This window comes from Artibeus jamaicensis, unplaced genomic scaffold (genome assembly GCF_021234435.1).
Source record: "Artibeus jamaicensis isolate MK-2021 breed Jamaican fruit bat unplaced genomic scaffold, CSHL_Jam_final scaffold_847, whole genome shotgun sequence".
NCBI classification, from domain to species: Eukaryota; Metazoa; Chordata; class Mammalia; order Chiroptera; family Phyllostomidae; genus Artibeus; species Artibeus jamaicensis.
Window position 1 is genome coordinate 21,931,460 of NW_026522057.1, and position 24,175 is coordinate 21,955,634.

At 53.7% G+C, this 24,175-nt stretch overlaps 1 protein-coding gene across 1 annotated transcript in view; it reads right to left on the minus strand.

Moving 5' to 3' along the window:
* Positions 1-5,143: 5,143 nt before the first annotated feature.
* The window catches only part of PADI3 (peptidyl arginine deiminase 3), a 28,661-nt gene continuing 9,629 nt past the window's right edge, over positions 5,144-24,175 (minus strand). The window contains exons 4-16 of the mRNA XM_037154788.2: positions 20,761-20,822; positions 19,645-19,762; positions 19,257-19,382; positions 17,781-17,959; positions 17,466-17,569; positions 17,267-17,378; positions 15,456-15,563; positions 14,135-14,286; positions 11,366-11,510; positions 11,156-11,258; positions 9,420-9,499; positions 7,959-8,084; positions 5,144-6,264 (exon numbers count right to left, since the gene is read on the minus strand). Coding sequence (XP_037010683.2) covers positions 6,031-6,264; positions 7,959-8,084; positions 9,420-9,499; positions 11,156-11,258; positions 11,366-11,510; positions 14,135-14,286; positions 15,456-15,563; positions 17,267-17,378; positions 17,466-17,569; positions 17,781-17,959; positions 19,257-19,382; positions 19,645-19,762; positions 20,761-20,822 — 1,649 coding nt within the window. The 3' untranslated portion in view covers positions 5,144-6,030. The remainder of the gene's footprint in view (positions 6,265-7,958; positions 8,085-9,419; positions 9,500-11,155; positions 11,259-11,365; positions 11,511-14,134; positions 14,287-15,455; positions 15,564-17,266; positions 17,379-17,465; positions 17,570-17,780; positions 17,960-19,256; positions 19,383-19,644; positions 19,763-20,760; positions 20,823-24,175) is intronic.

Consider the following 24,175-nt stretch of genomic DNA (forward strand, 5'->3'; position numbering starts at 1 on the left):
CTTTAACATTGGCCTTCACCTCTTCTAAGACATAACTGCTTCAGAGAGAGGTTTCTTTTCATCCGCTGCTTCCTGACAGACACACCTGTCGAGTGCCCACTGTGACCGTGCTCACCCTGTGTACCCTCATTTCTAGGAATTCCAAGGGTGACTCCTGCCCCCTGGCATCCTGCCAGCACCTGTCTCTAACCCTTGCCACCATCACGAGAAAATTCGGGGAGCCAGGAGATCAAGACCGGGTGCCCAGCATAGGGGTGATGGTGGGGACTAGGGAGCCAAGCCCCTCCCCTCCCCTAGGCCTGGTGCAAGTTTGCCCACCGCTTGTCAGGGCACATCGTGGTGGACTCAGGAGGGACGCCGCAGCCCTCCTCCCAGTGGGTGGGAAATGCTCCAACCTGCTGCATTAATCAAGGCTTTGCTGTAGCCAGACTTCCTACATGTTTGTAAGAAACTTTAGCTTAAAAATGTTTATGGTCAGGAAAAGACACATAAAAGATTCTGGGTGGCAGCGCAGAAAATCGAGGCTTCCGAGCCAAGCACACTTGTCTTTGAGCTTCCAGGGGCAAGTCAGTTCAAGTTGCATCCTCCCCGTCACGCGGCTGCAGTTTACGAGCGCCAGGCACTGTGCCAAGCACCTACCCGACAATTTCCTACACAGCTCCCAACACCACCCCAACACGGGTACTATTAGTGTCCCCAGCTTACCAATGAGGAAAGTTACGTAACGTTCAGGAAGGTTAAGTAACCTCCCCAAAGACACACAGCGGCCCAGGGGCCAAGCCAGGAAGCTCACACTGAACACCTGGGTGCACAGGACGTGCTCAGCAAGCAGCTAATGAACTAAATACAGGTGTGCCTGGCGGTTGTGCCTTCCCATCTGTAGAGCTCTTACGCATGAGCAGCAGGCAGGTCCAAGTGGGCAGAGAACCTCAACTTACCTCTGTGTGGGCACATCGGTGAATTGCTTCATCATCCCAAACAGCGAAGGGGGAAGGGAAAGACAGACACTTGCTCACACGCCTTTGTCAGCCGCCGGGTCCTTGGGGACGGCCTTGTCTGCTCCCTCTGAGGTGGCTCTTGGCCCACTAATCTCTCTCCAGGAAACTCTGCTTACCGTGGCTCTCTGTCCACCAGGGAGCCCCAGCCCCGCAGCCTGAGGGCGCCTGGGAACAGGGTGAGGAGCAGACTGGGAGGAACCTGCGGGGGTTGGGCCCGGCGCTGGGTGACCACAGCTAGGAGGAGAAGGCAGACTCTAAATCCCCAAGGGTGGGACCACGTGAAATGGATAGAAATGGAAGCGAGGGAGGGAGGTGGGTTTGGAGGGGGTTGGGGGAAGGGTGTGGGGAGAAAATACAGACAACTGTAACTGAACAACAATAAAATAATTTAAATAAATTAAAAAGCTGCAATTAAAAAAAAAAGAAATGCAACTGAAAACTAAAGGCTGGGCCCTGGGACGCCTCCTCCGTAAAAGAGAGCCTTTTTAAATTTTAATGGCCTTCTGTCTTTCTCCTCTGGTCTGAGGTGGCTAGCGGCAGCAAAGAATTCCTTTGTCTATCATGGGGACTCAACCCTGGGAGGCTGCTTCCCTGCAGAGAACCCCATTTCCCAGAGTGCCTTGCACCCCCCATGGCCACTGGGTTCTCCTGGTTGCTGATTCTGGGAGGAGGGGGGCCGGTTACCGTGGAGGGGGAGGGGCAGGGGTGCTAGGAGGACAGTGTGGCCTGGGTCACTGACGCCGTACCCCGACGGCATGTCAGAATCACGGGGCAATTACATCAAGACAGAGTTTCCGAGGGGTGACTCGGAGGGGTCCTCACCCTGCTAGGTTTTTAGAGCCTTCCAGGTGACCCTAACACACAGACAGGTCGGGAACCATTAGAATGGCTGGTTAAGAACCCAGGCTGTGGCGGTCCCGTGTCTGAGCTTACACCCGTCTCCCCGCTTAACTCAGTGACCCAGGCAAGTTCGTTCCGCTGCGCCTCGGCCTCCTCCTCCGTGCAGTAGTCACTACTGGCTAGCCTGTCATGCAGAGCCAGTGACAGGGTGTGTGCCAAGGGTCCAGCACGGGCCCGGCATGTGCCTGGCACACGGCTCATACTCACCGTCATCTCGCTGCAGGGGATATGGGACCATAGGGACTTCGTAGGAAGTGACGGCTTTCACCGACTCTGGGCAGTCACCCACAGTTCCTTTCCCACCCGCTTCCCCAGAGCCCCAGGTGCCCCCCTCTCGACACTCCTGCTCTCTGGGGCTGCCAACCAAGGTGCCGGGGACCACAGGACTGGGAGCCTCCTGCCAAGGCCCTGCAGTTACTGATTCCTCGTTCTGAACACAGGGTGAGTCAGGCGGGCCCAGTGCCACCCAGAGCTGTAAATTCCCACAAGAAAGACAGGCCTGTGCTTCCAGTCTGGACCGAGCCTCTTCCAGGATCTGCCCCTTGAAGCCCAGACCAGCAGGATTCGATCTGAGAGTTGCTGGGACAGCCTGCCCTTCCCCTCCCCCAAAATCTTACTGCTTGGTCGCACAGGGTCCTGGTCCCCTGTTAGAATGCAGAAATTAGGAATTTATCTAAAAAGCACTGGCTAGAGGAGGGTCTGCAGGATGTCACATAACAAGAGTCACCGATTATTGAGCACCTACTATGTGCCAGTCACTGCTACTAATCGCGCCACTTAACCCCACGCAAGCTCCGTGAGGCAGGCACAACTATGGAGTCCACTTTGCAGAGGAGAGAACTGAGGCTCAGAGAAGCCAAGTGCACAGCCAAGTTCCAGGTCCGCATCGCATCGTCCGACTCCGAGGCACATGGCCTTTGCACTGTGCCGCGCTGCTTTGCCCAGAGCCTGCGGTGTGTGTGGCATATGGGCAGAGTGCCCGGATGTGGTCTAGCCAGGGCCATCCAACCTGCAGCCCACGGGCCAAGTACAGCCCAGAATGGCTGTGAATGCGGCCCAACACAAAACCGAGCTGAGGGTTTGGTGACCCTTATCCTCAGACTTGATGAAGCAGCCCCCAGTGCTTTTAGGAGTCACCAGTCTGCACCCACAGGGTCCCGGTGTCAGCCCAGCACTGCTGAGGGTCCAGGACTGAGCACCAGCTCAGGAGGACCCATTGATGGCATCTTTCTCCTGTTGACTCCATGACACCTGTCAGGTGGCCAGGCTGGATTTCAGAGGTGGCGTGTGTGGCCCAGGTCATGGAGGCCAGAAAGCCCAGTCGGGGGCCAGCTGCCTGAGACTGGCAGAATAATGGCCCTCCAAAGATGGCCATGACCGAATCCTCAGAACCTGTGAATATGAGACTACGTGGCCGGGGGAGTCAAGGTTGCGGACACAACGGAGGTTGTGAATCAGCTGACTCGAGATGGTAGAGTCTTCTGGCTCGTCCAGGTGGGCCCAGTGCAGCCAAGGTCCTTATAAGTGGAAGAAGAGGCAGGAAGGTCTGAGACATTCTTAAGGCATCACACTGCTGGCTTTGAAGAGGGAGGAAGGAAGGGCCACAGGCCGAGGAAGGCAGGCAGCCTCCCAGAGCTGAAAAAGTCAAGGACACAGTGTCTCCTCTGAAGGCTCCAGAAGGGACCCAGCCATCCTGATACTGGATCCATTTCAGACTCCTGACCTCCCAAACCGTACGGTAATGAACTGTATTGTTCAGAGCCACTGAGCTCATGGTCATTCGTTACAGCAGCCGGAGGAAGCCAAGACACCGACTAAATCCCCTGTGTGGAGAGGCGAAGGCTGGCTTCGGTGGCCCGAACAGGGATTTATTTTGCTTCCTCTCTGCATCGGGCTCAGGCTCCTGGGGCTGCCCAGTCAACCTCACCCCCACCGGCCTGGAGCACAGGAGGCTGACTGGGGAAGAGAGAAGTGCCCAGGGCTTTCTGCCACGTCCTCCCAGAGCCCTGTGGCCAGCCCGAGGGTACCTGGGGGCAAAAAAGGCCAGCTTGCAGCCCTGGCTGGTGTAGCTCAGTGGATTGAGTGTGGGCCTGCGAACCAAAGTAGCACAGTTCGATTCCCAGTCAGGGCACATACCTGGGTTGCAGGCCAGTTCCCAGCATGGGACGCACAAGAGGCAACCATACATTGATATTTCTCTCCTTCCCTTCCCCTCTAAAGATTAAAAAAAAAGGCCACCTGGGAATCTCAACCCTGTTCTCCCAGTTTTAAGTACTTGCTTTCAAGAAAGTCACACTCCCCACCCCAAACCCTTTCACTTTCTTTTTTTATTACTCAATTTATTGGGGTAACATTGATTAATTAAACCCTTCCAAAAACTGGATTTTTCTCAACATCCTCATTTGTTTCAACTTCCTCGGGAGGTGGCCTTATTCTGATAAAATCTGGCCAAGGCGGGGCACTAGGAGTCCGCCCCAGAGAACCAAAGCAGACGGTGCTGGGGAGGCGGCATCGGAGACCCCCGTAGCTCTCTTCTGACCACCCAGCAGCAGCCCAGTGCCGGGGCCAGCCTGGGAGTGCTGCTGTTTCGCACATCTGGCGACAGTGGGAGGGTTGGCAGGGTGACGGGCAAAGGGAGTGGTTTCCCGGGCCCCCATCGCAAGCCCACCTGGCCTCTAATGGGGCTCCCCATGGCAGGAAGGGGGTGCCGTCAAGGGCTCGCTCGCAGCAGGCCGCCCCGCTCGCCACATGCTCCATCCGGCTTCCCCCATTACCACACTCACAACGCAACCTTCCGGCCGCAGCCCAGCCCTTGCCCTGTCACGCTCGCTTGGGCCTTGCTGCCCGGCATCTGACCATGAACTTGCATCTGTGCCTCCCCGCCAGTCCTAACTCATCCTGTGGCCAAGACAGAGTGACCTCGAAGTCTTAGCGAAATCTGGGCTTATCGTCCCCAAATCTTTCATAGGTCGGGCAAGTAAAGGCTTCAACTTTGAGGAGCTCTCTGTTCTTACTATCGTGTTCTGATCCTAAAAAAGGGCCAGAATCAGACTCAAACCATTTGTGCTTCTATAGGTTTATTAGCCAGTGATGGAAGGACACAGCTGGACCACTCGTAACTGATGCACATCTGTTTGCCACCCACAGCATGCCGCCCACCCCCCCCCTTTCTCTCCCCCAGCACACGGAACAGTTTATTCCCAGAGTTGCCCCACTGAGACCAGTCTTGGTGGGTTTGGCCCCTATAGGTCCCTTCTGTGGCACAGCAGGACTACCTCCTGCCAGGGGTGTCCCCTCCAGCAGAGGGAGGCCCCAGGGCCACCCAAGCACCCTATGTATTTTGAGGATGTGTTCGCCCCTGTACCCACAGACTTCCCCATCTCCAGGAATTCCCTGGATACCCTCATCACCAAGACATTCCAGGAGGTACAAAGCCAGGTTTCTGAATATCAGGTGATGGGGAATTTTTAAGGCTAAGGGACAACTATCATTTCTTGCACGTGCACCTACAAGCACCTTCTATACTCATTCATACTGGGCATTGGGCAGGCTAAGTGGAGAGTTCAGGATCTGGACAGGAGTTTGGCAATTGGGGGATGGTCCTGCCTCAAGGTCAGCGGACCCTAGCTCCTTCCCTGCGGGTGGGGCGACGGGCAGAATCTCTCCTGTGGGGGGGATCTGACTTTGAGCTGTTCTCCTGCAGAGAGCGGGGCAATCAGGCCAAAGCAGAACCATGGGTCCTTCCTCCATTAGGATACACAGGCCGAGAGGATGGATGAGGTGCGTGGATGATTCTAGATCCCAGAGTGAATTTGGCTGTGAATGGAGGATTTGGGGGTGGGGATGTCTGGAGGAGCCCCCACAGGTCATGTTGATCTGCAGAAGAGGCCACAAGAAATGAGGTCCTCCTTCACGGAAGGCCAAGTGAAATCAAGCCCAAGGAGCAAATGGGCTTCCGATGAGGCATGAACATTTCTAGGAAACAGGCTTCGGAGAGGGCCGAGTCACCCTTGGCATTCCATCTGGACACTTGGGGTCTCCTGACCCTTATTATTTAGGGGCCTGTCTCAGTCTCCATCACCTGGGCAGAGGTCCCACCCCACAGGGGGAGAGGATGGCAGGGGGGACACGCTCAGGGCACCATGTGCCACCACTTGAAGGAGAAGGGCTGCCTGCGCACATTGGTCCCGCAGTGGACCTCCCCGTGCAGCATGTGGTATGGAGTGAAGTCATCGATGAAGGTGCAGTGGAGGCCCAGCGGCTCCAGCAGGGCCCGCACCTTCTCCTCCAAGCAGCAGCGGCCGTGGATGATGGGCCCGAAGGGCTTGGGGATGCCCAGGTGTTTGCCCAGCACCAGCATGTTCACCTGCGAAGGTGAGATCCCAGGTCAGGGGCGGCACTTCATCCTCAGTTCCCACCCCAACACCTTCACTCCACCTGGCAAGACCTGAGTTTGTCTTTTAGGCAGCCTCAAAAATAGCTACTCGCTCTTCCGTGTGGCGGGAGAGGGACCTGGGCTGGTAAGAACTCTAGCCAGCTGTGCTTCCCCAGGACCATCTGCAGAGCTCACAATGACAACTTATTTCTCTAGTGACTGCCTTCCTGGTTGGCGGGTTGTGCTACAGAATCCCCACCTTTTAAAAGCCTAGGGACCACGGTAGACATCCGAGCCAAGCCAGACTAATCAGATCCTCTCGCTCGAATTTCTGGAGCTGACATGGCAGGAGAGTCAAGTCAGTCTCTGTGTCTGTATCTATCGTGCATGGCCATGTTCATGTCCATCCCCAGGGACAGAGAAGCAAAGGAAGCCAGGCTGGAGGACGGGGGAGGAAGGAGGAGGGAGGGGGATGAGCGATATAAATAGATGCAGTGTTAAGAGATGGTCCCAGCCCCCCCTGCAGCCCCCCACTCCAGCCATCCCTGCGCTCCGCTTTCATGGTGTCCTCTCTAGGACATATTAAACCCCCCTCTCTAGGTGAAGCTAGCTTGGGAGCCCTCTGTTTTCTGCAAACACAGGAATCCGAACCCACGCACAAGCTTCTGGTGGCACATAGGTAATCGCAAGGCCACCTTAAACATGCAGGAAGGAAGGGGAGTGATGAGAGGCTTTGCAAGTGGGGAAATCCAAGAGGGCAAAAAAGTCAGAGAGGGAAGGAAAAGGGGGTGGGGCAGTGAAGCAACCGTGGTGCAGACGGTGGTGCAGACAGGCTCCTTGCAAGGGTCTGGGGATGGATGGGGGTTGGGGATGGAGGTGGGAGTGGGTGGGGGCAGGGAGGGAAAGGGGGTGCAGGGAGGGAAGCTGGGTGCTCTCCAGCAGTGCTATCCAAAGTGTGGCCCTCAGATAGCAGCATCCATGTCACTTGGGTCCTGGTTAGAAAGGCAGCAGTGTCTCAGGCCCTGCCTCAGACCTGCTGAATCAGACCTGCTTGCGTCCAGGTGTTCCAGATGCAAGTTCAAAGTCTGAGTCCTCAGGGCTCAAGCAAAGGCCACTGCTCCCATGCAGCATTCTGGGATGGTCTGACCTCTGAACTGCCACACCACTTTATGATACAGAACATCACTGGGACAGGTCCTCAGAGAAGGGAGGCATTTCCCCCTCTCCAGATTAGACCGGCAGCTGCCTGGGAGCAGGGAGCAGCTGCATCATCTCCGTATCTCCCACAGGGCACCCTAACGTGTGGAGGTTGGATGAATAGCTGTGAGCCCGGAGGAAAGGGGAGGATGGACATCTCCCCTCCCAGCTGACGCTGTGGGTTTTACACCACCTCATGCAACAACCTCTTCACTCTGCACATGTCAAGTGAGCCCCTGGGAGGGGGGAGTGGCCCTTTCCTGGTGGTCCTTGAGCAAGGGGCTTGGCCAGTAAGCATCTGTAGGGACCATGATGATCAGCCAACCAGAAGCCCTTCTGCGGGCCACCGTGGAACCCCTGCTTCTCTCTGCCACCCCCACTGGCGACTGCAATCCCAAACGTGGCAGGCACCAAACATCCTGCCTCTCAGAGAGTGGAGGCGTGAAGCCTATTGTGAGGAAACCTTAAGTCCCAGATGGTGGTCTCACCAAGTCAGGGAAGAAAGCCACCGCCTTTTTCTTCTCGGTCTTGAAGAGCTGGGGGATGTCCACAATGTCCCGCTCCGTCAGGCCCAGCTCCCGCTTCAGCACCTCCCGGTTCCAGTCGATGCAGCTCTGGGGCAGGGGGAGGCAGAATTGGGAACCCTTGCCTATGTGTACAGGGGTCCCCGTGGGGTCCTGTCTGGGTAAGACAGTGTGGGCTGCCCAGCTCTCTATACCAACCTGTGTACCCTTCATCAAAATACACCTGTCCTATGTGCCACTCCTCATGGTCCTGTCCCACCAGCGGGGTTCAAAATGACAGTGGTCCAGAGTGCTCCATCCTTGGCCCTCTTCCCTTCTCTGCGCCCTTCCCTCCTCCAGTCTCAGTTTGAACACCATCTGGACTCTGACGGCTGCCCGGTTTCTACCTCCCAGCCTGCCTGCCTTCTCCTTTGCTCAGGGTCGGAGCTCCCATCTCCTCCAGCCCCCTCCCTCTCTCCCCGAGGTCCCTGAGCAAATCCTTGCACATCTGACCCCATCTCGGCACTTGTGTCTGTAGGATCCCAGAGATCCCACTGGCCCTTCTGGACACACTGCACGCCATCTCCGCTCTGTGCCCCAGGAGGCTGACCCTTGAGAACCAGGTGTCCCGAGCCACTGGCTTCTGCTGGGATCCAGCCAATGGGGACACAGGGAGGAGGTGGGGGCTGGTAGGATGGTGCAGGGGGGTACTGGTTCTCCCCACTCCCTCCCTGCCAGGTCACTGTGGGCTGGCTCTGAAGGTCACAGCTCCTGTCTCCCACCCCTCTTTTCAGAGTGACCTCTCTGGGTTCCAGCAACAGCTCTGGTCCCTAACTCCTTCAGGCCTAGGGATAGGGACAGCTCCCCTTTTCCAGCCTGGGGACACTGCACAGACCTTGCTGATTTCCCCAGATGCTGCCTGTGTCTTTGTAAATATTCCCTCGATTAAGCTTAGACAGCTGACGGGCCATGCATTTGCTGCTGGGACCCACTGTCTGCCCTTACCCCTGTGATGCAATGATACAGTCTCAACATAGCAGCACAGAGATCCTTTCAAAGCCTATGTCAGATCAGGTCCCTCCTCTGCCCACTACCCGCTCCCCATGCTCAGTAACCTCCAACCTCACCCAGAGCCATAGCCAATGCCCTAGGAATGCCCTACAAGGCCTCGTGTGACCCTGTGGACCTCCTGGCTTGTCCTTATACACTCTGAGCCCCATCATTCTACTCAGGGCCATCCTCTGTGCTGTTCCCGCTGGCTGCAATGCTTGTCCTCCGCACAGGCACATGTCTTACCCACTCATTTTTCTAGGGTCAGAGTAGGGGCTTAGAGTGCCTCTGTCTAGTCCCGTCCAGCCTGAACTTTCTGGAACCATCAGCCTCAGATGCCCATCCCATCCCTGTCTCCATCCCTGCCTACCTCTACTCACAGCCCATGCCCTGTACCTGCACAAATTTATTGTAGCTGATGAGGTTTTCATCGGAGAGGACCTGGTTGATGGAGATGGTGTTGACCTGCACGCTCCCTGTGAGGGGGAGAGAGAGACCTGAAGGGAGGGGCCAGTACCGGCCCCTCTGTGGAACAGGGCAGAGGGCCACAGCGCTGTGAGCATTAGACCAGTATTTGAGTTCATTGGAAGGGGCAATGCCTTTCATTGGGCACTGACAAGCCCCTCCCCCAGGGCAGTTGGTGATGATTCCTCTTCTTCTGTGTAGCGAGGGTGGGGCTGGGTCACCACCTGCCCACCGGTGCCCGCCGTGGTGGACACCACTGGCCCTCCACCAGGGGAAGCATGCAGCACGCGGAGGCCTGGGGTGTCCGAGGAGACGGGGCTGGACAGGGAAGGGGAGGTTAGAGCCAGCATCATCCTTGCAGGCGCCGTCTATGCAGCTCCTACCACAACAGGCCCTGAGGTCGGAGCTATGCATTTAGCGCCTCACTTAACCCTCACCGCAGCCTCACGGGACGTGCGTCATTATCCCCACACAAATCCGGGAGCTGAGGCTCAGAGACGTGAAAGTCTTGCCCAGGGTCTTACAGCTGAGAAACAGAGAGGAGCTTGAGATCGAACACTAGCCCAGCACTCGGGAAGGGCCTGAAGCCTTGACCGTGGGACAGGAAATGGCTTCCTGGACCCAGCTGCCAGCTGGGCATCCCCTCCACCCTTTTGGGCAATCCCTTCTACCCCAGCTGGAGTCAGATGGCTGGGGTTCAGAGCCTGCTCTGCTACGTCCTTGCCTCTGGGCCAGGGACCAACTTCCAGGCATTCTCCGGTGTGAAGGGGGGTGACAGGGATCCCCCCAGGCCTCCACAAGGTCTAATGGGACAATTAGGGTAGAGCACAGGCCAGCAGCTGGGCACAAAGTATGTTATTATATAGCGATGCTGGGCTTCCCTGGTCACAGCCGTGGCTGTCACCAGGGCAGCATGGCGGCTGTGTGTGGCCGGACAGCCATGAGTCCCCCCACTCTCCTTCCCAGCTGGGCACTTGGAAAAACTGCTCAGCCTCTTCCCGGGCCTCATTCACCACCAACCTGGTGCTTCAGAGAAAGATGATGAGGGCTTCCCTGCCTGGTACATAACATTTGAAGAGGAGGATTTTTAAGGTTCGATCTGAGCTCAGAGGAGGCTGGTCATGGTCCCTCTGGGAGCATCGGCGTGGGAGAGATCTGTATTCCTTACACTTTTCGTCTGGGGTCCCAGGACTGTTCTGGGAGGGGGGTGGGAACTCAGTCCTGGGAGGCAGCAGGGGACAGAACTATTCACGGGAACATCCATGAGCCCAGGTTCTAATCCCCCAATAGACGGTCCATTGACTAATCAGATTTTTATCACAAAGCACAGACTATTGTGAATTTCAAGACAGTGACAACTGGGCATCAAACCTCAGGCAAGGGGCCCTTCTGAGCAGAGGGCCCTGTGGGACTGCACTGGTCCCAGGCATGAAGCTGGCCCCACTCCAGCCCGCTGCCCATCCTCCACCACGGTGCTCTCTGCCAGCTTTGTCCCAGCCGCGGCCCACAGGGGCTGGTGGAGCAAGGTGAGCAGTCACAGAAGTGAGGGCTCCTGATTTTGGGGGGACAGTCCTGCTTTAAAATTTGCCATCCCTCTCTCAAGTCACCATGTGTCTTGCTTTAAGTGAGGGGGTTTGAGAACTGTGATGGGGGACACTGGTACCCACCAACCAGCCCTTCGAACAGGAGGGCCCTGCCGTGGCCCCACTTCCGCTTTTCCTGGAAGAGCTTGAAGCAGGCACCAGGGCTGGCCAGGAGCATCCGGAAGCCCTGTGTGGAGAGAGCAGACGGGCTGAGCTGCCTGGACTCAGCACGGCTCCCGGGAGCTCATCCCCTGACCCAGCCGCCAGGGACAGCCCTGTCTCCCAAGTCCTTACCTTCCTATCGGAGGCAGGGACGAAACTCAGGAACTCATCCACGTGGCCCACAGCCAACCAGTCCACAAAGAGCTCCACGGGGGGCTGCACCCTCTGGGCGTAGAGGAAATCCCGCACCACCTGGGTGACCCTGCGGCCACTTGACCTGGGGCCCAAAGAGTTGAAAAAGGTTGCTTAACTAAACAAAGAAACAAAAGAGGTATGCAGTAATGGAAAGACAAGAGCTCAAGATTTCTGCATTGTATTTGTAAGTAGGGAAGCTATATATATCTCGTCATCCAGGCAAGTCCTCAGACCCCAATCTCACATTCTCCAAGCAACCGCTTTTACCCCTGAATGCCACCTCCACGGCAGGTGGTCCTTCTTCGAGTTTACCTTACATTTCTCTCTTCACAGCTTCACCCTCCTGTACACGAGTGGGGAGAGAGGTGGACAAGATCACCCTCAAGGGGCCTGAAAGCCTCGGCATTATGTGGTGGTGAATTTCTTTTTTTTTTTTTTGACATCTATTTATTTATTTATTTTTAAATTTTTTAATTGATTATGCTGTTACAGTTGTTCTATTCCCCCCTTCATTCCCCTCTACCCTACCCCCCATCCCCACCATTACCCCCCCTTTAGTTTATGACCATGTGTCTCAAGTTCTTTGGATTCTATATTTCCCATGCTATTCTTGCCCCCCCATCTATTTTCTATCTACTGTCTATGCTACTTATTTTCTGTACCTTCTCCCCCCTTTTCCTCCTCCCACTCCCCTGTTGCTAACCCTCCTTGAGATCTTCATTTCTATGTTTCCACTCCTGATCTAGCTGTCCTTTTAGTTTGCTTTTGTTTTAGGTTGTTAATAACTGTGAGTTTGTTGTCCTTTCGCTGTTCATGTTGCTTTAACTTCTTTTTCTTAGATAAGTCCCTTTAACATTTCATATAATAAGGGCTTGGTGATGATGAACTCCTTGAATTTGATCTTATCTGAGAAGCACTTTATCTGCCCTTCCATTCTAAATGAAAGTTTTGCTGGATAGAGCAGTCTTGGTTGTAGGTCTTTGGATTTCATGACTTGGAATACCTCTTTCCAGCCCCTTCTTGCCTGGAAGGTCTCTTTTGAGAAATCTGCTGACAGTCTGATGGGGACTCCTTTGTAGGTGACTGTCCCCTTAGCTCTTGCTGCTTCTAGGGTTCTCTCCTTCATTTTAATCTTGGCTAATGTAATTATGATGTGCCTTGGTGTGTTCCTTCTTGGGTCCAACTTCTTTGGGACTCTCTGAGCTTCCTGGATTTCCTGGAAGTCTATTTCCTTTGCCAGATTGGGGAAATTCTCCTTTATTATTTGTTCAAATAAGTTTTCCACTGGTGGCTGTGCCTTTCCCCCTTCTGGTACCCCTATAATTCGGACGTTGGAGTGTTTAAAGATGTCCTGGAGGTTCCTAAGACTCTCCTCATTTCTTTGAATTCTTGCTTCTTGACTTTTCTGTTTGGCCATTATTTGCTTTCTTCTGGTTCACTCCATTGATTTGAGTCCCAGTTTCCTTTTCATTGGTATTGGTGTCCTGTGCAATTCCATTCATTTCAATTAGTTTCGCCTTCATATATTTGTCTAATTTGTCGGTATAATCAACCAGTTCTGTGAGGATCCTGATGACCAGTGTTTTAAACTGTGCGTCTGAGCGTTTTGCTATTTCTTCATCGCTTAGATCTATGGGCTCTGGGGCTTTGAGATCTTGAGACATTTTTGGTCTGTTCTGGCCCTTTAAGTGTGGGAAGCAGTGCCTTGGACTCCCAGGTCGCTGGGTTGTGACGCTAAGCTGTATGTGGGGGCGTGGTCAGAGCGGGGGAAATGGCGACCCCCTCTGCTGTTTCTCACAGCTGGGTGAGGATTAGCGTCTTAGGTGGTTCACCTGGGCCAGGCCACTCAGAGTCGCTGGGTTATGACGCTGTATGTGGAGGTGGGGTCATGGTGGTGAATTTCAATCTCATTTTCTTTGCCCTCTGGTAAAGGATCTAGTGGCCTTGCCCAAACTGCCTCTTCCTGTGGGATCAGTCAGTCCCCTCCGAAGCTTCCTGAGTCACCGCCATTCGATCCCAAGTCCGTTCTAACTGCCTTGCTGAGCTTGGTTAACTCTATGTGTTGGCCTATCATACAGCAAACAACCATTACCATACAATTCCTTTCTTTTCCATCAGCCCCCTGTGGTTACATGCTGAATAAGACATAAGTTGTGTGCGTGTGTGTGTGTGTGTGTGTGTGTGTGTGTGTGTTACCACCATCTCACTTCTCAGGTCCCATACCTCCCTTCTCCTGCTCTCAGGAAAAGATCTGATAGTAGTCATTTACATCATAGTATAAACAAGCTCTGACTTAAATGCAGTTTCTCCCAGGACTATTGAGACTGAAAGCTTTTCCTTCTGTAAGAGTTCATTGGTAGCAACGTCTACTTATTTTCTGAATTGGAAGACCTACATCTAGTTATAACTTCACCTTTGGTGTCACCTTTCCAGGTCGCTCACCCTCTCTGGGCCCACGTGTAAAACAAAAGGGTTGAATGGTGCCTTGGGTCCCTGCTTGCTCTGGCCTTCTCAATTTCCCAATTTAAGTGGCAGTGTCTAGTGAAGAGCCCACCACCCTCCCCACCCGCAGCTTCTCGGACTATGATTTTATCGTTCCTTCTTTCTGGTTCTCTTTGGGGAGTGCAATAGCCCCTCACCCCTCAGCCTCCATCACCCCTGCCCCAGCCTCCATCCCGGCAACATCTCTCCCGGCTCCTCTCTTACCCAGGCAGGTTGCCCCCAATGAGGATCCTCCCCAGGGGGTACTCCTTCCCGTTGGCCACCACTGGGGGGCTGACCTCCAGGTTCCCGAAGGAGTCCAGGCCACACACAGAGCTGCCTTGTGGTTCCCGGGTCACATAGCCAAAATCTGGACCCTGGTAGGGGAAACTGAGTCAGGCTGGCTGGGGTGAGGGCAGACAGCTCACCACGAAGAGCTTAAAGCAACTTTCCGGGTTCTGAATTCCTTAAAGATGCGGTGGCAGTGGCTGCCCATCCTTCAGATGCAAACACTGAGTCGAAGGCTGGGATCCGAACTATTTGATATTACATATGTGCGCGAGGGCCAACATTGGGAAACACAGAGGCCTGCTGGCCCTGCTACCGTGTTAGAGCATGTTATCCCCCATGGTCACAGCAAGGCAGCAAAGAGAGCATTGGTTGCCCCTGAGCCCCCCCATTAGACACAGAGCCCAAGGCCATGGCTACCCCCTTTCTCTGTGCACAGGCATCCTGCCAAGTCCAGCCAAGGACAGTCATCTGGCTGCTCTAGAGTGGCCAGTCCCTGGGATCCAAGAGGCTGGGGACAGCCTTCTAAGTCTCAGTCTTTCAACTCTGGAAGAGGAGGGGACCTCCCAGGGCCACCTCTTAGAAGGCCCTTCAGAGGTGAGAGGCCCTGCCAGCTGTGTGATCTGGTGGCGGGGGGGATGGGGAGGCGCTCCCGTTCTCTAGGCACCATTGGGATCTCCCCTCCTTCCTCAAGGTGGCCCTGGTCAGCCATCGCTGTCTGCACAATTATCCTCGTCACCAATAATACTTGCATGCCCCCTCTGTGCAGACACAGGGCAGCCTCACAGACACATATGGGGCTGGGGCTGTGATGACGTTTTTACTGATGAGGAAATGGAGGTTCAGAGAGGGAGAGTGACTCATGCAAGGCCACACAGCACGTGAGTGACAGCCGAGCTGCTGTTCTGAACAGTTGCACTGTCCCGCCCGCCCTGTCCAGGGCTGTCAGATTTTTAACAGATAAAAATAGAGAATGCCCCGTTAAATTTGATTCCAGATATACAATATATTTTATTATTTTTATTAACAACAAATATATTTTAGTATAAGCATGTCCCATGCAATGTTTGGGACATACTTATACCCAAACGATACTCATTGCTTATCTGAAATTTAGCCTGTGTCTAACCTGGCAACTCCATTCCTGTTCTGCAAGATCGTGGTTCCCAGGGCTGCCCCCGGTTCTCCACACCCCAGTGTGGCCCTCGAGGTAACATCCCCTGACCCTCAGTGCTGGGCCACGCCCCAGACCACTCACCAGGATCCGTTTGTAAGGGAAGTCCTGCAGTTCCCCATTCCTGGGGGAGTCAAAGACCACCGGGAAGGTCTTGTGTGGCGCCTGGACATAGCCCAGCTCCATCTCGTCCTGCAAACAACAGAGAAGCTCGGCGGTGGGCCGTCAACAACTCCCCACGCCTGCTTGACACTGAGCACTTTGGAGGGCGGGGGGATTGCTCCCAGGAGGTCTCTGCCTCAGAGAACATTGTCCTCAGGAGTGACAAGGGCAGGGGCCATGATGTCTGCTGGCTGAGGAGGTGCTGGAGGCTCAGAGAGGGGGTGCACTTGTGTAGGGTCACACAGCAAGACAGGCCAGGAATGAATAAGAACATGGACATGACCTTGGGGGTGTCACCATGCTGGGTCAGGGCAGAGTGGACACAGAGAAGGACTCAGAGTGGCCTGAGTTGGACAAGCAAGACTCCGGGCATCAGCCAGAACCTCTGGCCTCCGCGTGTGGTCATGGAGGGTTGACAGTTGGATAGAGCTTCGGGGACACGAGGAGGTACCAATCTGCCTCTTTCTCAGACCCATAAATGTGCCCGGGTCAATCCTGAGCCCTCTGGTCCTGGAGGCAAAGGGGGCCCCGCCCAGACGAACTACACACCCAATGAGAAGCTCAATATTACATGCCCTGCCCTAGGCTCCTTACAGATATTAACTCCGTTCATCCTCATGACACGCCTATGTATAGGCGCTACTAGACCCATGTTATACATGAGGAGAGTGAGGAGCAGAGAGGTCTAGTTATTTGTCCAAAGGTGCACAGCTAGTCAGTAGCACAGGCAGAATCCAAATCCAACTGGTCTCACTCGGGGTCCTGCCCTTCACCACCTCATTGGATGAGCCTCCAACCATACCACACATCCTTGGCTTGGCATTTGAGGTCTCCCACCTCAATTCTTACCCATCACAGCAGCTTGGCCCTGGCCAGAGTGCGCATTCTTTCTCACGCCTGCCACACCTGGGCCTTTGCACGTGCTGCTCCCCTGCCAGGACCCCCATCCGCTGAGTCCCAGCACGGCCCTTCCCAGCTCCCTGGGCCTTTGCAGCTCTGGGAGCTCCTCGGGTGGGCAATGACAGGGAGTTGTCAAGAAGCGGGAATGACACTTTGGTAAGGACACATGGTGCGCAGTGAGCATTCACGGAATGGCAGACATCATTACCCATCCACTTGCCAGACCTGGTCCAGCTCAGATGGACAAGAGCCCAACACGGAGCCCCCAGACAGAGGTGGCGCCACCTTCCTGCAAACCTGGCTGGTGCTTTGCTGGCACTGCTGCTACATCTTAGATCGTACGAGCTGGGATTCGTACTGCAATAGTTCACCACATCGGCGCTTCTTGGCCTCGGCACCACGGACGGTTGGGGCCAGATCATTCTTTTTTGCAGGGGCCAAAAGCCAGTAGCATCGCCACCCTCAGTGTGACAATAAAAATGTCCAAGACTGCCGGACATCCCTCGGGGACAACACCGCCCTCCATTGAGAACTAGTGGTCCAGGTTGCTAAGGGCAGGGAGTATGTGCACAACCCAGTGCTTAGCCAGATCCTGGGGGTGAATGGGTGTTGAATCCAGTGTCAGTGTGTTCCTGGATGTCCGGAAAGTTCTGGAGAGAGGGGGCAAGCTCTAGGTCTAGATTTAGAAAAAGCAGTGTCCTGAGGTGGGATATCACAGTGCCCAGGACCTCCTGGATGTTCCCCAGTAGCCCCCTGCCCCACCCGGTCGGAATAGGCCAGCCTCCCCTCCCAGGACAGTGTCCCGGCTGGGCACTGCCCAGTGGCTGTGGTACCTGGATCCAGCGGTCATTTCGGTTCTCGGCCTGTGGGCAGATGGTCAGCTTGCAGCCGGCCTCCCTGGCCAGCTCTGCCACTGCGTCCACAAAATGGGTGTTGTTTCTCACACTGCAGACAAGCCCAGGGAGCGTGGGTCAGAACCAGGCCAGAGGGGCCACCAGGGTCAGAAGGCCCCCCAGAGTTCCCCAGACTCACCGGCACACGTACACCTCCAGGGGCGGCAGGGTGCTGGGCGTCATAATCCAGGGAGCCACACGGAACACAACGGTGTCAGTGAAGATCGGGGACTCGGAGAAATCCTGCAGGGGAAGAGCAGAGAGGACAGAGCCCTGGCCTCGGGTCCAGAGGCCCAGTGATCCGAGGGCTGGTGAGCCTGGGCGAGCCGCTTCACCTCAGTCTCTAGAGAGGGAACCGGCAAGGCGGTGAGCAGTCTGCAGTTCTTCACACCAGCGGGGCTGTCTCTCCCGGGAAGAGAGCTTTCTGTCACCTGCTCCGCCCAGCCAGCCCTACCTCATTGGAGTCGGCCAGCAGGGTGACGTGGAAGGAGATGAGCCCCGTGAAGCCGGCGTCGGGGAAGCAGAGGCCCTCCACAAAGAAGCGCTCCTCGTCCCCGTGGAAGCGGGACACCACGTAGGACACCTTGTTCTGGCCCAGCACGTGCCTGTAGGACTCGCACGAGTCCTCGGGACCTGGGAGGGGACGGAAGTAGCAGCTGTGACTCCCTGGAGGGCCTGGGGAGCATGAGAGCAGGAGATCTGTGCAACCTCACCAGGAACGCCTGCGGGCCAGACGACGCCTGCATCTCACCTCCCACGGCCAGAGGAGAGGAAGCTGCTTGCCACGCAGTGTGGGCAAGGTGCAGGTAGGGGCGGGGCGTCCGCATCTGACGAAGTAACACGCACCCCTACCAGCAATGCCACTTCCAGGCATGTGTCTTCGTCACCACTTCTAGGGGAGGGTCTTCTGGTTGTTTCCTTGTTCATTGAACAAATGTTTACTGAGCACCTACTATGCACCTATGAGTCACGGCTCTGCACTCAGGTACAGCCATGAGCGAGGCCTTAGGAACTTATACTATAAAATCAAAACCCTGTAAACACCCACACGTCTCAGGGGACCAGATAGGTTACAGCACCTCCATGCTTCGGAATACTATGCAGCTAGGAAAAAGAGTGAAGCAGAACCAAATAAATACACAGAAAGAGGCGTCGAATATAAAGTTCAATGAAAGAAAGGGTTTGGTAATGGAAAAAAAGATACAATAAATATTAAATAAAAAAGGAGCCGTTTGGGAGGCTGGATATGTACACACCGCACACACGCAAGGCACACATCTAGAACTAAGTCGGCTGGAACACACACCAAATCCTCAACAGTGAACTTGTCTTAAGAGTCAAGTTTAGGGTTAGAGATAGAGGACTCATTTTTCACTCTATATGCTGATATACTGTTTGATCTTTTTTTTTTAAGTGAGCATCTTATTACTTGTATACGTTTGTATTCTTAAAAGGTCGTGTATACCCTTGCTTAGACTTGTGATAGATGGCACCATGGCTATGTGAAGGGATTGTAATTTTTTTCTGGAGATGCATGCTGAATTCTGTAAGGACAATACCCGTGGAGCCTGGGACTGGCTTAGCAACACTTCAGGAAGCAGGGGGAATGGATGAAGCGAGAGAGGTGAAGAGTGCTGAGTGAGTCGGAGTGGATGCCTCTGGAGAAAGGCCGTTACACTGTTCTCTAATTTGTGTATGCTTAAAATTTTGGGGAGTAGCATTTCCTAAATGTGCTTAAAATATATTTTAAAAATTCATTCCTCCCGTAAAACAACCCGGGCCGCGGCTGTGCCTGAGATGCCAGCTGACCTGCTCCAGAGCTCACACATCTGTTCCTCTGGCCCTGAGGCAGAGCCTGCGCAGACCCTGCCCACTGGCCCAAGGCAGGGAAATGAGGGCCCAGGGAAGCCGGGGATGGCTGTGAACTCACCGCAGGCGTGGAAGACCCGTGCCCGCTTAGCGTCATGGCTGGAGGTGTGCAGGACAAGTCTGTGGTCATCGAAGAGGGCAGCAGGGCCCTGGGTCCGCAGGACTATGACGGACATGTCTTCCAGGTCTGTGGAGCCAGACAGTGAATTTGGGGAAAGGGCCTGGCACACAGTAGGTGCTCAACTAATGTTGGCATCCTCTGCTCCCCTGGAGGGAGATGAAGGTGAGAGAACACTGCCAGGCTGAGGCAGGTTTTCAGGATCAGCAAGGTGGGTCTGGAAGCCCTGAGCTCTGCCTTCAGAGCCGTTCCCAGGAGTTGGAGTTTCTGCAAGCTAACTGAGCAATGACCCTGGACACCCAGGGTCATGGGCTACCCTGACCCCCCTCACCTTGCAGGCAGCGTACGTGCTGGTCGCAGTTGTCCTGGTCATCACAGTTCACATCGTCCCTGTCACAGTTCACCAGCAGGATGGCTCCGTACCCCTCAGGCCCCCAGACCCACTGGCGCTGTCAGTGACAAAGCAGATCTGTGCTGGCGGCTAAGACCGGACCTGCACCTCCCTCCTTGGCCCCCTCCTGGCTGGCCTCCTGACCCTTCCCTTCCTGCTTCACCCCACCCTGGGAGGGCTGGTCCACTCTCAGGGGAGCACCTCCAGCTCCAGAAACCCCAATGGCTCTCTCCTGCCCACATCACCAAGTCCAAGTAACAGCCATCTTTCCTGGCTGTCTGTGATGTGTCTCCAGCCAATGTCCCCTCTCTCGACAGGCAACTTCCTAACTCTGAATCCCTCCCTCCCTCCCCACCTTGGCTCCTGTTCTTCCCACCACCTGGTATGCCCTCCCTTTCACATTCCTTCAGAGCCCAGCTCAAGGGGCTGTCTTCCAGAAAATCTTCCTTACTGCCCCAGCCCACCTTGACCTTCTCCTCTGAACTCCTACTGCATGAAGTGCCACCACGCTTCAGCCCAAAGTTCTTCAACAGTTTCATACTCGGTAGGTTTCCCTCCTCACCTCAATCAAGGAGTTAGCACAGTATGGCCCCCTGGCCAAATCCCGCCCTTGGCCAGTTTTTGTAAATTAAGTTTTACTAGAATACAGTGATATTCATTTGTTTGCCTATTGACTACAGTTCTTTCAAACCTCAATGGGAGAATCGAGTACTTGCAACAGAGACTGTATTGGCTTGCGAAACCTAAAATATTTACTATCTTGTTTTTACAGAATAAGTTTATCGACCCCCAACCTGGATTGAAAGTCCAGAAGGACTTTTCCCATAAAGCGAGGCCTGGCCCAGGGTTGGGCACGGGCATGCTTTAGAATTCTTGCTGATGGCATTTTTCTTGGTAAAGAAGGTCCCCAGCCGTGCCTGGTTCCCGCTGGGCTCCATGACCACAGTGTGTCCGCTGGGAGGCAGCGGGTACTATAGCAGCCTCTCCTCCATCAACCCAGCCCAGCGCAGCCCCGAACCCCACAGTCCTCCCTGGGCCTAGGCTGAGATGCCCTACCTTGTCCACACAGCTCCTGCTCTGCCTGCCCTCACAGTTCAGGTCGCAATCCAGAGTGATGTCTGCAAGGGGAGGGCAGAGGGCAAGTCACCACAGGGTTCCCAGGAGGTCAGCACAAGCCTATGTCCTCACCTTTTACCTTCACCCTCAGGGCCTATCTGGGGCCAGGAAAACAGAAGTCATTTCTAGTTGTAGGGGCATCTGGGGCCTTCTCCCTGACCTTGGGAAAGAGAGAGGCCTTGGAGAGAAGGCACGGTCAGAGCCAAGGCCCAGATTAAATGCTGCCCCCTCCAGGAAGCCTTCCCTGATCTCTCCCTCTTCTGCATCCCTACAGCGCTCAGTGTTGGAGCACGCCCTGCACTGAGCTAAGGCTGCCCTAGACATTCTTGGTCTGTGTGAAGCTGCCTCGTCTCCTTAGGATGGGAGAGGGAGCCTGGGCTTTGGTGTGAATCTGAGCTTCACCACCTACAGCCTGTGCCCTGTCTGAGCCTCACCTTCATGTCAAAATCTGAACATCTCAGTCTCCAACCCACCTTCTTCATGTGCCTTCCTAGACCTGGAGGAGATTTTGTAACCCAAATGGAGGAGCATTCCAGGAAGAGAGGTAGGGGGAGGGAGAAGGAGGAAGAATTTGAAATAATTTTTAAACGCGTGAAAAGATACCCAGCCGCCACGCAGTAAGTGAATGTATCTCACAAACAGAATGTGGGCAAGAGAAGTCCAATTGGAAGGAATGTATACAATATGATTCCGTGCACAGGACATCCAAAGAAAGGCAGACCTGGACTCTATTACTTGGGTTTGCACGTTCCGGTGATAAGACCACAAAGAAAAGCAAGGAAACGCTTATCACAAGCTAGTGCTCACCTCTACAGGCAGGAGCCAGGGATCAGAGAACGTATAGTTGGGGGAGACTTCAGGGTGCGGCTCATGTTCTGTTTCTTGACCTGGGTAAGGGCTGTTGAAGTGTTTGCTTTGTAACTCTTTGTTAATGTGTCTGTGTAGGAAGTAGAGCTTTATGCACTTTTCTGTGTGTGTATTTGTTGGGAACCTTACACCTTCTAGCTAAAAACATTGCATTGATTACAGGAACCTGTGCACTCCACAAGCCAATCAGCTACAGGTACATGAGGTGTGCATGCGCTCCACAAGCCAATCAGCTACAGGCACATGAGGTGTCCACGAGTACCAGTTGCACCCAAGTAATCAATAAGCGGGCCCTTCTTTGTCTCAAGCTAGCCAATAGCAAGCAACCTAATCTCTCCCTCCCCCCTATATATATATCCAGTTCGGAAAAATAAAGTTTGCAGCTTGATCAGAATCTTTTGTCTTGCTGCCATTCTTTGCGCCTCTTGTCCCCCCAACTCATTTGTTCTAGGTAGGTGGTCGAGCCCCAGTTGATTGCTCCGCGGGCCGGAGCATGTATTTTCTAATGAACAAGGGTATGTGTGTGTGTACGGAGAGAGGGAGGCAGGGAAATACCCGGCATCAGTCCTAATCAAAGGAAGGCAAGTTACAGCAACAATGAGATACAACCTCTCTGATCGGCCAAACGGGAGAAGGTTAACAGTGAGCAGGGCTGGCAGGGCACTCCTGTGTGCTGTTGGCCGGTGTGTAAAATGGTGCTGCCTTTTTGGAGTGCAATTTGGCAATATCTGTCAAAACTTACAATGTACATTTCCTGTAAGTCAGCAGTTCTGCTTCTAAAAATGCCTCCTGAAGAGGGGGCATCGTCAGCCCTCTTGCCCATCGCTCTCCACGTGCTTGCACCAATGCGAACTCCTACCCGTAATGCAAAGGGCTCCCCAGTTCCACAGCCTTGGCAACGCTGAGTTAAGCATCTTTTCATCTGGGTTCTGGTCACTGGGGCTTTGTCTTCTGCAAATTGCTTCTCCATCTTTTTTGCTGATTTCTAGTTATTTGGGTTTTTCTTTTCTTATTGATTGAAGTTTTCCATAATCTCTATGCTCTGAGTAAACCCTATACATTACAAATATCTCCTCCCAGTCCAGAGTTGGAATTTTTTTATCATCCTCTGTTGTAGAAAAGTTCTAAATATTAATACAGTCTAACTTATCGATCTTTCCCCCTATGATTTGTGCTATTGGTTTGCCTTGTTAAAAACAAACTGGACCTTGAGTTCACAGATATTCTCTTCTAAAAGCTTTAAATTTTTTATTTCACCTTAAGATTTTCAACTCATGCGAAATGTATTTCTGAGTATGGTACTAGAGGTGGTTCCAAACTTACTGATTCTCACGTGATAACCACACGCGCAGGGGTGTGTGTGCGGCTCTCCACTGGTTCCATCTGGTCTGTACTTAATCCTGCACCTACATCCCAGGCCTCAAGAGCTACAACCTGGGGAAAAGTCTTTGGTGCCACGAATCCCTACACAAGATGTTCCTTCTTCAAATAGTTCCGGCTATTCTTGCCCTTTGCTCTTCCCGATGAGATTTAGGGTCAGCTTGACAAAGTTCCATTCAAAAGGCCATTTAAATAGAATGACGTTCTATTTTGATGGGCACGTCATTGCGTTTGGATGGCTCGGTGCGGCCCCAGAGCTGCCGCGTTACTTTGTTTCGTTCTTTCCTTCTCCTTGTGTTTCGGTTTGGGTCACGTGCCCCACCTTCAATTTCACCGATTATTTCTCCTCTGTGTCACATCTACCTATGGCCCCATCAAAAGCATGTGTCATCTGTTACCACAACATGATTCTTATTTCTATCATTCCCATTTGAATCTTTCTGATAGTTTTCAGCTCTCTGTTAAAATTCCCCATCTGTTCATGCGTGTCATCCATCTTATTCTCTACAGCCTTTAATGCATTAATCATGATTACTTTACATTTCCCGTCTGATAGTTCCAACATCTGCATCATCTTGCATGGGATTTATATATCAGTTTATGGGTAATTGGCAAAAAAATTTAATTTGGAAAAAGCAAGGTCTAGTTCTACGTCTGTAGATGTAAATGCTTCCAATTGCTTACAAAAGAGGGGACTAGCCTACGGGTCCGCGTGTGCCTGCCTATAGAAGCAAGTGTGTCTCCAGCAGGGTGCTGGGCCTGGAGTACTGGGAGTCAGGCTAGAGGGAGGGAGATTGACTTTTTAATTTATAGTTGACATGAACAACTTGGAGGTGAGGGGCACCGACTGTGCACGTTAATGACAGCCGCCCCCTGCAGACTCGGATTCCCAACCACGGAGCTGACCTTTGAACAACACAGTTTGAACCGCTTGGGTCCGCTGAACTGCACGGATTGATTGAAAACCGCCCATGTATAAGTGGGCCCATGCAGTTCAGACCCCTGTTGTTTAAGGGTCCACTGTATACTCTTTTGTACTGTTGGAATTTTTTAAATGTATGTTTTTTTACATTAAGTTAAAAAATAAAACAGATGGACTTGGGTAAAA